Source organism: Oxyura jamaicensis, chromosome 24 (genome assembly GCF_011077185.1).
Source record: "Oxyura jamaicensis isolate SHBP4307 breed ruddy duck chromosome 24, BPBGC_Ojam_1.0, whole genome shotgun sequence".
NCBI lineage: Eukaryota > Metazoa > Chordata > Aves > Anseriformes > Anatidae > Oxyura > Oxyura jamaicensis.
Genome location: NC_048916.1, coordinates 3615310 through 3629952, shown reverse-complemented (window position 1 = coordinate 3629952; position 14643 = coordinate 3615310). Strand labels below are relative to the sequence as shown.

The following is a 14643-nucleotide window of genomic DNA, read 5'->3' as shown; positions in this document are numbered from 1 at the left end:
CTTTTCGATTGTTTGCAGCAGCCGATGATCGAATCTGATGGCTGCTGGCGGCTCCCGTCACCCCTCCTCCTTCCCCCCTGCGCCTCCTGCCTGCCCCATCCCCCCAGCCCAAGGGGCAGATGTTGCTCTCCAGCATCTGGGCAGATGGAGGGAGGCAGGAGGGGGTTGAAGGGGGCTCAACTGGCGCTGCGTCACCCTCACCGGAGGGCAGCTGGAGCTGCTGCAGAAATATGGTGTATTTATTTGCCCATGTGCTCCCTCGCTCTATAAAGGTCTCAGAGCATGCACGCTGCTGCCCTGGGTCTGTTTTGCATTCCTCTCTGTGTTGATGTATTTGCACTGATGGGGAGAGACGGAATTTGTTTTGTGCCACTTTATCAGGCTGTCCTCCAGAGTCTATACAGGTGGCTGTTTGGCTGGTTTTTGTTTTATTTTTTTGTCAGGGGACAGCAGTAGGAATTGAGGGCTCATTGCACTGTGCGTAGTTATAAGCAGTGAGAATTTGATGAATCCCCATTCTCTAAAAATATTGCTTTTCCTTAGATTACTGGTGACTAGCATCGTGCTGTCCATCATGGAAATCACTGATTCAGGAAAGAGAATGTATTCCTGGTTCTTTGCTCCCTAAGTCACATGCATCTTCGGGACAACTCCTTTTGAAGCTGGTAGATTTACAGTGGAGCTTGTGGGTTTGGCTCAGTAGGACAGAAGGAAATTCTAAATTAAATCTCATCGGTGCAATAATTCCAGATGCCCAACATTATGCCAAGGGAAATCCCCAACTGCCCCTGCCACTGAAAGCCAGAAGCTGGATAAAGCAAGAGCATATGCCATGTGGGGACAAGCCTGAATCAGGGCCTGGGGACAAAGGGCTGTATGTGCGTCTCTTGCACTGATGGTTTGTGACGCTTCACAGTATCAGCTGCTGCCTTTGGCCCTATTTTTAACTTTCAGCTGGACAGTGCTGCTGCATGGTTAGAGTAAAGGAGAGGGAGACTGCATGGAGGATATCAGGGTGAGGGGATGTGAAATTGTTGCATCGTCGTGTTCAGAATGGTAAAAAGATGGAATGCCAATGGATGAGCAAAATAAATCAGTTTGGTCCCAGCACTGGAGATCGCAGCATCTTAACCCCTGAAAGCTGATGATCAGCAGGAGTGAGTGGGCAGTTGCAGAGCTCTAGCTTTGTCTTCCACTCCTGAGAGATCCAATATCCCTTTATACCCCCACCTGTCACTGATGAGATGCGGTGTGAGGCTACGCCAGACATTTAATTTGTGATTTGTGAAACCCCTACCACAAGACTGGATTGTGTTAAAGAGGATGCTGCCTGTGCTGGGGATCAAGGCCTCTCTGAGCTGGTTGAAGTGATAGCAGGAGATGGGCAGAAAGGAAGAACGTTTGTGCTCTTCGTGAGGTAATGCAGGAGTGATATCACACATGTGCCCTTATCCAAAACCATGTGTGGATATTGATCATTAGTGAATGCTAATGATCAATAAAAATGCGTGATTATTGCATTTTTCTAACTCTCCCTTGAACAGACGTGCAAGGCATTGAAGTCAACATCAGATATTCCAATTTCTGCTGTTAATTACAGGAGCCATTGTCGTGGCGGTGGGGAGGAGAGGAAACAAAGCCCCAGCGTGTTCCTCTCGTGGAGGTACAGCTGCAGGCTGAGTGACCTGCAGGTGACCATGCCTGGGCTGGGTCTGGAGCACACATGCTTCCAGCTTCATGGGGTTGTGGAATGCTTTTTTTTTTCATTATTTCCATTTTATTGCTTCCCAGATTTCATCTTATTATTCATCATGCTTTGTTCCGTGTGGTTTGTATCCCTGCAGAGTAAATGTAGCCGTATTAATTTGTGGGTGATGAAGAGGTTTAGAATATAATTTATAACACATTTTTGGTTCTCTGCAGATAAATGATCCTCTCTAACATATGCCACTTGTGCTATTGGACAGTATGATTAAGATCTGTCTTGTTCTATTTAGAAAACGTTTCAGATATTTTTTTCTTGGAATTTTTGTAACAATTCAAAGTAGGAAGGGAGCGGTGGAGGGATTGTTTCAAACAGCACAGTGGGAGTTTCCGTACGGTATGAGACCGTTTGTCCATCAGAATCGCTAGTCTGTCTCCAGTGGTAACCAGTATCAGATGATTCAGAGAAAGACAATGACATTGTTAATAATACATTTGGCCAACCTTGCGGTGAAGTATATGTGCAGAAGTCAAATTCCTTCCTAACGCTTGCAGTGATTTGCTAATCCCCTGAAGCATAATAATTGCGTTAATTTTATCTCATGAATATGTAAGCATGCTATTGAATGTCATAGGAGGAAGAAACCATTCTGTGAAACTTCAAAGTAATCAGAGCAAATCTTTGACAAGGATGGACTTCTGGGTTAAAACCTAGTTGCTTAAAAAGCATGCAGAAAGTATACTCCTGCTATTGTTTTCAAAGCAATTGGCACAAAACATTGCTCACTGTCTGTACAGCCCTACAGTTGTCACTGTTTTTTCATTTAATGCTTTAATGCTTCATCTTTTTTACTGGGAGATGTAATGTACGTATAGCCTTTTGTTACAGCTTGGCAATAGAGCAGTGGCAAGCCCAGGGATATATGGAGGTTTCATTCGTAGATTATCAATTTGAAGCGCATGTAGGTTGGTGATGACCAAAAGTTGTTACCATCTGCTTGCTGTTTGGTAGACTGCATAATGAGTTTCTGAACCTCATCTTTTTCCAGTGATGTCAGACTGTATCATAGAGAAGTATCTTTGTAGGCGTCTAATTAACCCCCTTACTAGCTCTTTCTGAGGAGAATTAACTCTTTTTGTACTCCAGGCAGGCTTGAGGTGCCTTTTTGACCTTGTGCTTTTCCTGCCCTTTTCCAGGCTCCACCAGTACACTTCTGCTTTATGCGGGAGGATATCCTTCGGTCTTGCTTAGGAAAGTGGAAGAGCACAGGCTGGGCTTTGTTCACACCCTAGGTTTCAGTGGGTCTATACTCAGAGTTAAATACACGCTTAAGTTCTCTGCTGGTGTGTGGACACAGTACTCAGCACTTTGCAGAATTAAGCCCAGCATTGGCAGTGCTGTTGGTAACAGTTCTGGGCCTTGAAGCTGCCAGGTAGGTGCTGTGGTGCAGGGAGGCACGGACACCTTCAGCAGCTGTGCTCTGGCGAAGCGAGTTCTTTGGAGGGCTGTGGCAATCTTCGAGGCTGCAATTAGCTTTCCAGATCAGGATTTTCTTCAGGAAGTCTGAGGGGTTACAAATATGCTGCAGGAAATGGTGTTGCGGATCTGTTTCTGCCTTCTGGGAAGCTAGTGATCACAAAGAAACAGGGAGCGCTGCGTGGCTGAAACAGCACTTGTTCAGATGAGCTGCCCTCCTTACAAATCCTTTGGTGCACTTGGTAACATAGCGATTACGACTGGCTAAATTCACGTTCTGCAGCTGCGAGATTGAAATGGATTTGCTCGGTGTCTTCTTAAGCTGAGGTGATCGCTACCTGTGAGGAGAGCCCCGAGCTGCTGCAGCACAGCGCGGCCCCGGCTGCGAGCCCTGGTGTGTGGAGGCTGGGGCTGAGCATTGCTGCACGAGTGGCTTGGGAAAGGCCCGCTGTAAGGTACGTGTCCTGAGCCCAAGGACGGTGGTACGGTCAGTTCAGAGGGCCTCGTAGGGTGGGCAGACTTTGGTCTCAGTTCAGGGCTGCTCATCCTCCATGTGGCTGAAGGGTTTGGCCCCTTCCTGGCCATGCTGCTGTTGCTCACGTTATTTTTAGCCATCAGAGGAGGCGTTTCTCTGAGCCACTCTGCAGCCCCAAGGCATGAGAGGTGCTCCACATGGGGGTTCCCCCTAGGAGCACGGGGCCGCCTCTCGGCTGGGCTTGTTTGTGCTCTATGCTTGCCTCGATGTGTTGCATTACTAAAGGCTGCGCTGCAGGGGTGTGGGGGGCCCTGAATGCTCTCTGGTCAATTAGTTCTGTAAAGCATTATTTATTACTATTATTTTTTTTTCAAAGTGGGTCAAGCCGTTTTGGCATTTCAGGCGTTGATTCCTGGTTCAATTGCAGGCCCCGGTCACTATGGCAACTGCAGCAAGCGTTCGTCATGGCTGTTCCTTGGGTCGGGTTCAAACTTCGGGACGGAGCAGGAGCAGGGGGAGTTTTGAGGGGCTCAGGGCCAGGGGTGAGCAGGACGGAGCCACAGGGGGCTGTTGCCGGGCCCACCCTCACCACGGGGGAGGCAGCGGCTGTGTGAGAGGCCTCCTCCTGTCCTTCATCTCTCATGGCCTTCTCCTGTCCTTCATCGTGCACGCACCAGCAGAGCCCTTGCTGTGAAAAACACTCCACGTTGTCCAGAAATCAGATAGGAGGAGGAGGATTCGGACGTCCCGAGTTTGATCAGCTCTTGGCCGCTGACTTAGGAGACAGCCGAAGAAGGCACCCTTAAAGCTCTCTTCTATTCCTGTCTCTGCAAAGGTGATGATCCCCGTGTACCTAACACGATAGATATGGATGGAGTTAGTTTTTTTTAAAGCGGGCAGGAGATGCTAAGTGAATGGAAAACAGACTCAAAGCCGGAGTCTGCTCTGAGAGATTCCGCTTGGCAGAGCTGGCACCGAAGTGTACGGCTGCGGCAGTGCGAGCTGAGCCTGGGCAAACATGTACGTGCCAGCTTTAAGCTGCTCAGTGCTGATGCTGCTCCTGTGTAGCTGCAGCGCCAGGGGTTACTCAGCCGGGCCTGAAAAACCCACCGGAGGAGCTTTGCGAGTCCTTGGGTGATCAGCTTGAGTTGGCCTCCATGGCTGTGTAGCACCTAGCAGGACCTGAGCTGAAGGCGGCTCTGAAGCATGTGTTGTGCTCAGAGTGAGAGAACCAAGACTGTATTTTCCACATCTGAGTGCATACTAAAGCGAGTATTAACATACTTATTGCAGCCCGCAAAAGGCAAAATCTGTCTCGTTTCTCATGTGATCACAACTTGGGTGAGAGTACCAAACTTTTTAGTGGGTTGTATCTTGAGTTTCACATGCACATGGTGCTTCTGTACCCAGGTTTTGAACTGGTTATTTTGTGCTTTAGTAACAGGCAAAACTCAGTGCACTTTCATAATTGTAACCTACAGGCAAGCAGGGCTGTGACTGAATTTGGTCTTTGAAGAGTTGGTTGAAGCTGAAACTCATAGTGAAACTTGGGTGTGTGAACTCCCACAAACTGAAAACCAGAAGGAGGTTGTGCTTGAAATACTCAAGTTTTGTAGAGCTGTAGTAAGAAACAGATATGTCTGCTCAGACCAATTTAGTGTAGTGACGTGACTCAGGAATGATCAGTTCAGATTCTGTCTTGTAATTCTGGGGACCTCTCAAATCAGTTTATGTTGAGTCAAGCATGCTGGGGCAAGATTTAGGAAATTTGCTGTAACACCAGATAAGCAATTACACACCATGAACAGGAGCAATACAGCCTCAGAATCTGGAATTCTTAACAAGCGTAGGAATGGCAATTCAAAATCATTTCCATCTCTGGAAGTGTTTCTAATGAGCTGCAAGATTTAGTGCCATTTGCACAGCACCTCATGCACGTGCACATAGCTGGTGATAGTGCTTGGTATATGTAGAGGCCACTGTGCTGGGTTGTTAAAAACTGTGCATCTTGAATCTAGCCAGGAAAAGTAGCAGCAGGAGTGCAGAAAGAGCGAAATACACATTTTAACTGGAACAGCTGAAAGTCTGGGAAGAAACCCGATACTTTTGTACGTTTTAATAAGCCAAAAAGACCCTGGTAATTTTACTTCATGATATACCTAAACTGTTGCAGGCTCTGTAACATTTGCAGTATAAAATGGATGTAGCATGTGGTATTTTGAGGAGTCTGGCAGGAAAAAGGGTATCAATGAGAAGGAACAGTTGGGAAATCTGATTTTTCCTGTCTTATTCTGAGATTGCTGCTCTGTTCTATATAAATACGTATGTAACTGGCTTTCTGGTTTAGGTGTAAGGGCATTGGCTGAAAGTAAGGGAAGAGAAACTCCATTCCCCTAAATGTTTTGTGATTTCTGTAAATCTCTGAAAGGTCTTGCTTTTGCCCTGATATGAAAGGGGAAATTTTTTCTTTCTTCTTTTGACTTTTTTTTTTTTTCAAACCATGAAAGCTTTCATGTTACGGCAAAACATTTTCATCCCCAACTCTAACTGGTGTGGGAAAGGATGATTTGGTACAGGAAATCATGACTGCATTGTCTGTGACTGGTGTCCCATACGCCTCCCCTCCCAGTGCCCCAAGGGTTTTGATGACCTTTAATGGAGTGTTTCCTAAAAGATAAGATCCCGTTTCTGTGCATGCTGCTAAGAAGGGGCACAGTCGCTGGTGTAAAAAGTAAAGGAGGGATGGGGTGGGATCGTGTCACAAACACACTGACATCTCCCTTGTTCTTAGCACAAGTGTAGGTTTTCTAAGCTCAGATAATCATTTTAACATCTCAGAACCTTACAGGAGAGAATGAGTTCATTTTCTCATTAATTTCTCTGTGGGCAGATCAATTGAAAAGTGGGTGGAAAAAGACACTGACAGGCAGCTGAAGTTCTCTATGCCACCAGTAAATGATGCCTGTCTACTGCCTGATTTTACTGGGGAGATCAGTAATAAGTGTGGCACGGGGTGCATTGCTTCAGGAAGCCGGATTTATCTTTTGTGCTGCTGGAGAAATCTGTGGGTAATGCTTCACCTCAAGGGAGGGTGCAGTTGCTTTCTCTTTGAGCTGAGGGTTAACACTTGTGCTCTTTCCTTCTTTTTGCAGTACTGCCAGTAACTCAAACCGCAGCACGCCTGCCTGCTCCCCCATCCTGCGCAAACGCTCTCGGTCCCCGACACCGCAGGACTCCCAAGGAGACACCATGGTGGAAAAAGGCTCAGATCACTCATCAGACAAATCCCCTTCCACGCCGGAGCAGGGTGTACAGCGGAGCTGTTCCTCTCAGTCAGGCCGCAGTGGGGCCAAGAACTCCAAGGTGAGGAGCGAGCAAATAACTTTGGTCAAGATGTTCATTTGTCCGCTGCTCTAAACTCTAATGCAGTACACTGGCTTTGTTCAGTGCCTTTTTATTTCTGGCTAACTCTTCTCCTTCTTCCCCCAACATAATTCTGAAAATTCTCCTAACTGGGAGCTGTTTGGGTAGGCCAGACTTCAGTGCACCTCCATCACCCTTTCAGTGAACTCAGTCCAGGAATTGCCGATGACTTGTACTGCAGCTCCATAGTGGCTTTGGTAGGCTAATCTTTTTGCAATCAAGGCCCTGTTTCCTTGGAAGACTCTGTGATTTTAAGCAAGACCTGGAAAATCAGCTGTTGCAATTACTTTTTATCAACTGGATTGTGAAGGGTCATGGAAGAAATAGTCTCCTCTGTGCAGACAGCCTGCGAAGGGCCCATGCATTTCTCCAGTCCTGTCTAAGCCCCGTGTTGAGATGAGGTTTAAATTGCACAGAATCAGTTTGCCAGTCCTCTGCACATTGACTTGTACGGGTGCAGTATTACAGCTGTCTGACAAACTCCATGGAAATCTTGGCTGGGTAGATGCTACTTTCCCTAGGGAAGCATTGTGTCTTTTGACAGTATTAGAACCAGTATCAGCCTTTGTTTGCCATACTCGGAGGAACAGGGTTTCAAGTTTGGGGACCCTTGATTTTCTGTGAGCAGTGGGACCTGGTAAAGCATGCTAGTGCCTTGGGAACCAAGCATAACCTTTGGCTGTAACCCTAATGTCAGTGGTGTGTTGTAAGATTGCTGTCAGGAACACTTGCATTTTTCCAGCTTTATGAAATGAAATATTTCAGCCTGAACGACTTCCTGGTGTCACAGGTGGCAGAACAGCATAACTCTGATGGCTTGTGTGAAATGAGTTGTTGGATCTTTTACCTGATTTATTGCTGGATTGCACAAAAAGTCTTCATTCACTCCTCTTTATGTTCACTGTCAGCAGAGAAAACAGGACTCACTAGCCACTAAGGGAGGAGTATTTGTGTTCAAAAGGGGGCGAAGGGTTTTTTTCAAGATGATTCATTTGAGACCAGTCAGATTCAAGGTTGCCTTGAGGTCAGCCTTCTTCCTGTGCACACAGTAAGCTAGAACCACCGCCCAGGATGGTGGATGGCAGCCTCATGATGGTGCTGTCAGGCTTGTGCACTTGGGCGGTCTGTCCCCAAAATAAAGCCATGCACTTGGGAGGCAGGCAGGGCACAGGACATACTGTGTTTGTAGCCAGGCTGGCGCACAGTCCGTCAGGAGAATCGCATGCTTAGTAAGGGGTGTTGCAGAGATGAGTTGCATTGCCCTGGCCCATGATGTGCTATGATTCAAGGCCATGGGAGTGTGATTCTTGCCAACAGTGTAACTACTAAAGCTTGATAGTAATTCGTGGTGCTTTTAACAAGGAAGGGGTGGTACAATGCTTTCTGTTGGGTTTGTGGGTTTTCCTTCTCTTGACTTGTGAGGTAATTTTTCTTCTTTCCTTAATTTCTCTCTTTTCATTCCTGCATGCTTTCTCTCCGATTAAGTCACACAAGCGCCTCTCCAAAGTAAGCCTTCTTTTTTCTCTCCTGTGCCCCACTGTAGAATTGTCTCATCATGCAGAAACCCTCCCTGTGGTACTGAGCAGTGACTCCAGTAAGGCATTCTCCTGGTGCGGCTGTGAGAATGTCAGCAAGAGCTCACCCTGATGCCTGTAGCTGAGAAGCTGGTTTCACTTATATCACTGGGATCTCCTTAATATTTGCTCACATGGTGCAAAAAGTGGCCTGTTCCTCACACTCCTTCAATTACTTCCAAAGAATTTTAGGCTTCATTTTAAGATTTGCTTTCTTTCTCCCTTAAAAATAGCCGCTGTCTTTACAGGGATAGATCTCCTGGCTCTGGTGGGCTGAACATAATCCCTTCTCTTTCATCTCTTCTTTATGCCTTGTAGAAATGGGAGTCAATCTCCATAACTTCTTGCCTGCCTTTTTTTTTTTTTTTTGGATGAAGACTAGAGAGGCCATTGATCTCAGTTTACTGACCTTACATGTTTTTCTGTGTGATGTAAATATTAAAGATCAGTGATTTCAAATGAACCCAGCTTAAACCTGTTAGAACAGACCTGTCCCAGATGAATTGTGAGAATTCATGGGCTCGCTCTGAAAGGTAATAAGTAGAAAATCCCTCTGTTGGTGCTTGGATTGGAGATAAGCTTATTTGAGACGTGATCTCAAATCTCTGTGCTACCCTCAGAAGAGTGTAAAAACCAGAAATGCTGGTGGGATGCTTATTGGACAGAGTGCCAGCCTGCTGGCATTTCCACGTGTGTATGCAAGTAAAGTTAAAACCAGAATGGCTTGGATGGCTTCTCAGTCTACTAAATCAATGTCTTGGCTTTTCCCCAGTTGATGCCTTGGATTTAATTCTAGGCAAGTTGCTAGTTAGCAGCGAAGTTAACAATACTGGCTCACAGTTCCCTTTGTCAGAATGTCCCGTGTAGCCAGCCCTATCTTGCATGATTGCTGGTGTCTGCTGGAAACTTCTCCGTGTCTTTCTGTAGATAGCTTGTCTTTTGCATGGTAACTGTAGCTTGGATGCTACAAATGAAGACTGTGGGACAAGAGTCTCTGTGGTGAGGTGTGAAACAAGTTCTATGGAAAGTGCAGGGCTGGAGTAGCAGAGAGTCCCGAAAGGCTTCTGGTGAGTAGGGAGAGGTCTGCAGTAGGGCAGGTCGTGGCTGGGCTGTGGCAGGCTTGGAGGTGCCTGGCCCAGCTGTGGAGAGATTTGTCAGGAGAGGTGGGAAGAGCACTGGCAGGGAGCGATGTGCATGCAAGGCACATTTGTACGGGTACTGGGATGTGCTTGCAGCCAGCCCCTTGCTTTTCTAAGAGGAAAAATACTTTACTACAGTTAGAGAACCAAAAGGGAGGTGGACCTCAGGTGGGTTCAGTGCAAGGATGGATGCACGATGCAGAGAAGGGGATCCTGGGCTTGACCTCTGCCAGCCTGCGTCAGGGCCTCCTGCCCCAGACCCCTGCCCCAGCTGAAGGGTGAATCTCATCCTGTGCTCCACAAAGCCACCTTTCCTGGAACAAGAGGATCTGGAATCCCCTGAATCCTCTGATTCTCCCCAGGCAGATGAAGATACCTGTTCAAGACTGGGAAAGGCTAGGAACAAAGAACTGAAGAGTAAAAAACTTAAATTCTCCTTTCTCAGCCTCTTCTCCTCTCCCCACCCCTCTTCTGTAAGAAGAAAAAGTCTGATTTTCCAACCTGTCTCGCTGATGAAATGAAACAGCTTGAGCCCATGAGTTTGATGCTGTGTTTATACAATTGCTGACAGTTCTGCTTGAAGTCCCTTGCCCTCTTTTTCTGTTGCGTTAATTGTCATGCTGCAGTGTTGCCATCAGAGGGAGTGCTTCACCAGGAGTTTTTAAGCACTGGATTACATCTGTAGGGAATCTTTGGAGCTTTTCCATGCAATCCACCAGCGTGGCATGGCCCAAACCACCTAAAGGCCTGTGTTAGCCTTAAGCTTTTACTGGCAAGCACTGCTGCTCCTGGAATAGCTTTCTGAACACAGGGAATAAAAGAGTTTTGTTTGCAGCTAACAGTGAAATGCATGTTTCTTAACCTCTTTTGCTCTTGCCAAGGATCAAAGTTATTTGCTCTCAGTTGCATGTCTTTCAAGACTCATCCCACTGTCTGTACCTAATAATGAATGCCGAGGAGAAAACATCAGGTTAGAGAAAAACATGAATTTTGATGTAGGCTCTGAAGATTGAGCAGCTTAGGTCAGGAGGGTTCTCTGAAGCTCTCTAGTCCAACCTTGTGTTCAAAGCAGGGCTGATTTGGTAACATCAGGCTGCTCAGAATCTGTTCTAGCTGCATTTTGAAAACCTCCCCAGGTGGAGATTGCACAGCCTTGCTGGGCCCCTGCTCCAGTGCTTAACCACTCTTGTTGTGAACAGGCTTTTCCCTCTATCCAAATAGAATTTCCCTTCCTGCAGCTTATGGCTGTTGCACCTTGTCCTTCCAGCGTGCAATTATGAGAAGAATTTGTCTGTCTTCTCATTTACCCCTCCTGCTGGGTGGTATAATCCCCTTTTAGGTAGTAGGTCATGAAATTCTCATTGTTTTAGACTGAAGTGAGGAATTTGGGAATAAATTTCATCAATTTCTTTGAGTTACTAGGCTGTGAGGGTTCAGAAGCCAGCTGAATAGCATAGAACTTGGACGTGCATAGATCAGGAGAAAGGGCTCTGGAATTTGTTCAGAGCTCTGTGCCCTCATCCTGGTCTGTGCCTCTGTTTCCTCTGTTCCAAAAAGGACTAAGTGGTGTCCCTAGAGTCCATGGCAAGTCATTCACTTGGCAAAATGTTTCCGTTCCTCCGGAAGCAGCAGTACGTAGGAGTGAGTTGTGATCCTGCTCCCAGTAATGCTAAAAGGTGGAAACTTCTGTTGGCATCAAGCTAGCAGGCTGATCTTCATATACGTGATCCGCTGCTTCCCATCTGCACTGTAAATCTGTGATCTTCCAAAGAAATACATGCAAATATATGGTCGTTAACCTGCAAAGATTCAGAGGCAACACTACATTAATTAGAGGCTCAGAGCAAAGCCCCCATTTTTTTCCTTCCTCAACTTCTAAGTTCTTCCTAGTTACAGCCACCATGTAGCTATGAACTCTGGTACCTGCTCCTATGGCATCATCTCTGACAGCCAGTGACATCTTTTCCACTTCTGTGTGCAACTCCCTTCCTCTGTTGCTCATTTATTTTGTCTTTTCAGTTCTAATGTTTATGGTTTCTTTTTCCAGTATGACAGACTTAACCTGCTCAAAGTAAGAATATGTTTTTCCTTTTTCTTTCTGTTTCCCCTCTGTTATACTATCTCTCGATTTTCACAGTTTGCATCCCTCTATATTCTGATGCTCAGTGATTAAAAAAATAAAAAAGAAATAAAATTGAAGGTAGATTTAAGGAGTCAGATTTACACTGAGGCTTAGTTTTGCTCCTCTTTGGACTCTCTGTAGTCTGTTCTACCTGCAGAACATAGGGGTTAGGAGGAGGGAACCTCCTCGTGTTTAGAACACTTGGTGGAAGCAAAAGAGGAGGCTTGGGTGTCAGTATGACTGTGTGAAAGGGGAAGAAAGCCACAGAGAAGTCACACTTGGGGAAATTCAATTGTGCAGGGCGAAAGGAATTACTGCAATTAATGTAACAGAGGGGAATGAACTCCTGTTGCAGTGTGCCGACACCACATGTGCACCCTGATTTAAAAGGCTCAGTAACAGCAGTGTTTTGTATATGGCAATTTTAGTTTGATTATGATTTTTTTCCCCAGGAATTTCTGAGTTATGCATTTTGCTCATTAAGGCAGACAGATGGCAAAACAAATCTGCAGGAAAATCACTCCATCTTAGATCCTGTGCTCCTGAAGACAAGGTGGTTTGTACGAGGATAAAACTTAATTCCCCCAATTTTTTTAGTATAGCCTGAATTGCATAAGGCCTTTTTCCATGTCCTGCTTGGAGAGAAGGATGAATTCAGCTGAACCATTTATGAATGGAGCCTATGGTGAAGTATGGAAATGTGTAGCAAGTAAGAAAATTCGTCTGGTTGGTCAATGAGCCCGGTGTGTATTCAGTTCTTTGGTTCATATCATTTTCCTAGGGACTGGGGAAAGGCCTTCGGGGTGTTGCTCTTTTTAATATCAACCTTTCTATTCTGTCCTGTGGCATATACCATGTTACTGTGGGTTTTTTCGTTAGAGACCAGTGCAGTGAACAGGATGCTGTCCCAAGCGGCAGAAATGCCCAAGGTGGCAAGGGGCCCTTCGGAAACGTTGGCTCTGCGAGTGGGATCCAGATGGCAGGGAAGTCTGTATGGGATGGGACATAGGGAGCACAGGAAACTGAAAGCAGGGAGGTTTAAGAAGAGAACAGTGTAGGGAAACCATGTCTTCATAGGTATCTCTGGTCCAATCTGATCTCATTAACACTTTGCGCTTACTTTCTTATGGTAAGACATCGTGAATGTTGTTGGTCCTCTTGTGGGCTATCCCAGTGCAGCTGATTTCTGTGCTTCTGTGAATAGGAACTTAGCTCTCTGAGTGAAACTTTCACAGACTGCCATAAGTCAGAGAAATAAGTTCATTTTCCTTCATATTCTAGACTGGATGGGGTATAAAGCTGTGAGAAATACTCCCAGTCCGAGGTCAGAAGCAAGATGACTTCAAGAAATGCAGTAAATGTTGCTTCTGTCTTTATCCATGGAACAGAGCTCCCGCAGGTGTAATGCAGGCATGCTGCTGGTGGTCAGAAGAGGGGGACAGGCACAGCTGCGTGGCTGCTGACACACAAAGTGCCTGACCATGAGCTCTGCTGCTGACCACCGTTAATGGTGAAAGGCTACAGTGCCTCCCAGCCTCGTTGCTCTGAGGCTAATCCACCCTAAAATGGGGGATGCCTGTAATTGCTGTCAGCTCTGCTCTGTGTCCTGACACTGGAAAGCCAGCCTCACTGGAGTGGGAGTGTGAAGCTTATTTCTTCCTCCCTCTGTGCTGATAAATCTCACCTCCAGCTGAAAATTGCCAAGTGTGACTTTCCAAGCTGAGCTAGCTTTTTCATATGCTCCGGTGTGACATGTGGCCTGCCCTCAAACCGTCTGAAATGCCATAATAAGGGCAAAAAATTACATGTGCAGAGGATGCAAAGCACTGTGCGCTGAAGTTATGCAAAAGTCTTTTTTTCCGTTCACCTTTCCTAGCGATTTTCTTCAGCAATTTTCCTGTCTTTGTACGCGTCTCCCATTTAAAATTTAAAATAAAGTTTTGCCTGGTGGCTGTTGTGAGTAAAATGGTGTCCCTGCCTTCTGATGGTTCTTTAAGGGCTCATTTGCGGAGGGTCCGTTCAAATCGGTGATTTTTACACCCTAGCCAGCAGCCGTGGAAGGATAAAGCTTCTAAAGGGAACGACTGGCACTGCTGATGGTTAGCTCCTCTGCTGCTAGTGGGCGCTGCTGTCCTGCAAAATGATTGCAGCGTTGAGTTTGTGTGTGCGTGTGCGTGCATGCGGACATGCACACATTAGCCTGAACTGTTTCCTATTATAGACTCATGCTCCTGGATTTGTGCTTTGTTTCTGTAACGGGGAATAACTGTTAGACTGCACTGTGAAATCCATGGAAATCTTCTGTTTAACCTCACTTTCACTCCGCTAATTATGCAAATCAGATTGGACCTAGTTTCTCTGTCCGTCTTTCTTTTTGATCCTAAGATCTCTGTGCTAACTAATGCTTCTCTTTTATTTTGTCCTTACAGAAAAGCCAGAGTTGGTATAATGTAAGTACTCCAGTTTCTCTTGTCCCTGGGTGAAAATGGGCTGGGTGCCTGGGGCGGGGGGGAAGGTGCAAAGGGGCTTTGCAGTGGCAGTGGGGCATGCTGGCCTTTTCCCAAAAGAGGAGATGGAAATGGCTCGGAACTGGCAAAGGCGGACTGACATCCTGAGGGAAAGGGTGCCAGTGGTAGGGAGCAAAAGCTTTGCCTGTGCAGTCACTCTTCTGGTGATCTCTACGTCCTGTACCTTCCAGTTTCCTGGCAGAGTTGGTCTTGATGTGGTGT

General features: G+C 46.4%; 1 protein-coding gene across 14 annotated transcripts in view; it reads left to right on the top strand.

Moving 5' to 3' along the window:
* Positions 1-14643, top strand: part of GRAMD1B (GRAM domain containing 1B) — a 147133-nt gene that overhangs the window by 105028 nt on the left and 27462 nt on the right. For 10 of the 14 annotated variants that reach the window (XM_035346305.1, XM_035346306.1, XM_035346308.1 and 7 more), the window contains 3 exons: positions 6809-7019; positions 8565-8585; positions 14344-14364. In XM_035346305.1, coding sequence (XP_035202196.1) covers positions 6809-7019; positions 8565-8585; positions 14344-14364 — 253 coding nt within the window. The remainder of the gene's footprint in view (positions 1-6808; positions 7020-8564; positions 8586-14343; positions 14365-14643) is intronic. The other 4 variants (XM_035346307.1, XM_035346309.1, XM_035346311.1 and 1 more) reach the window with 1 other exon arrangement.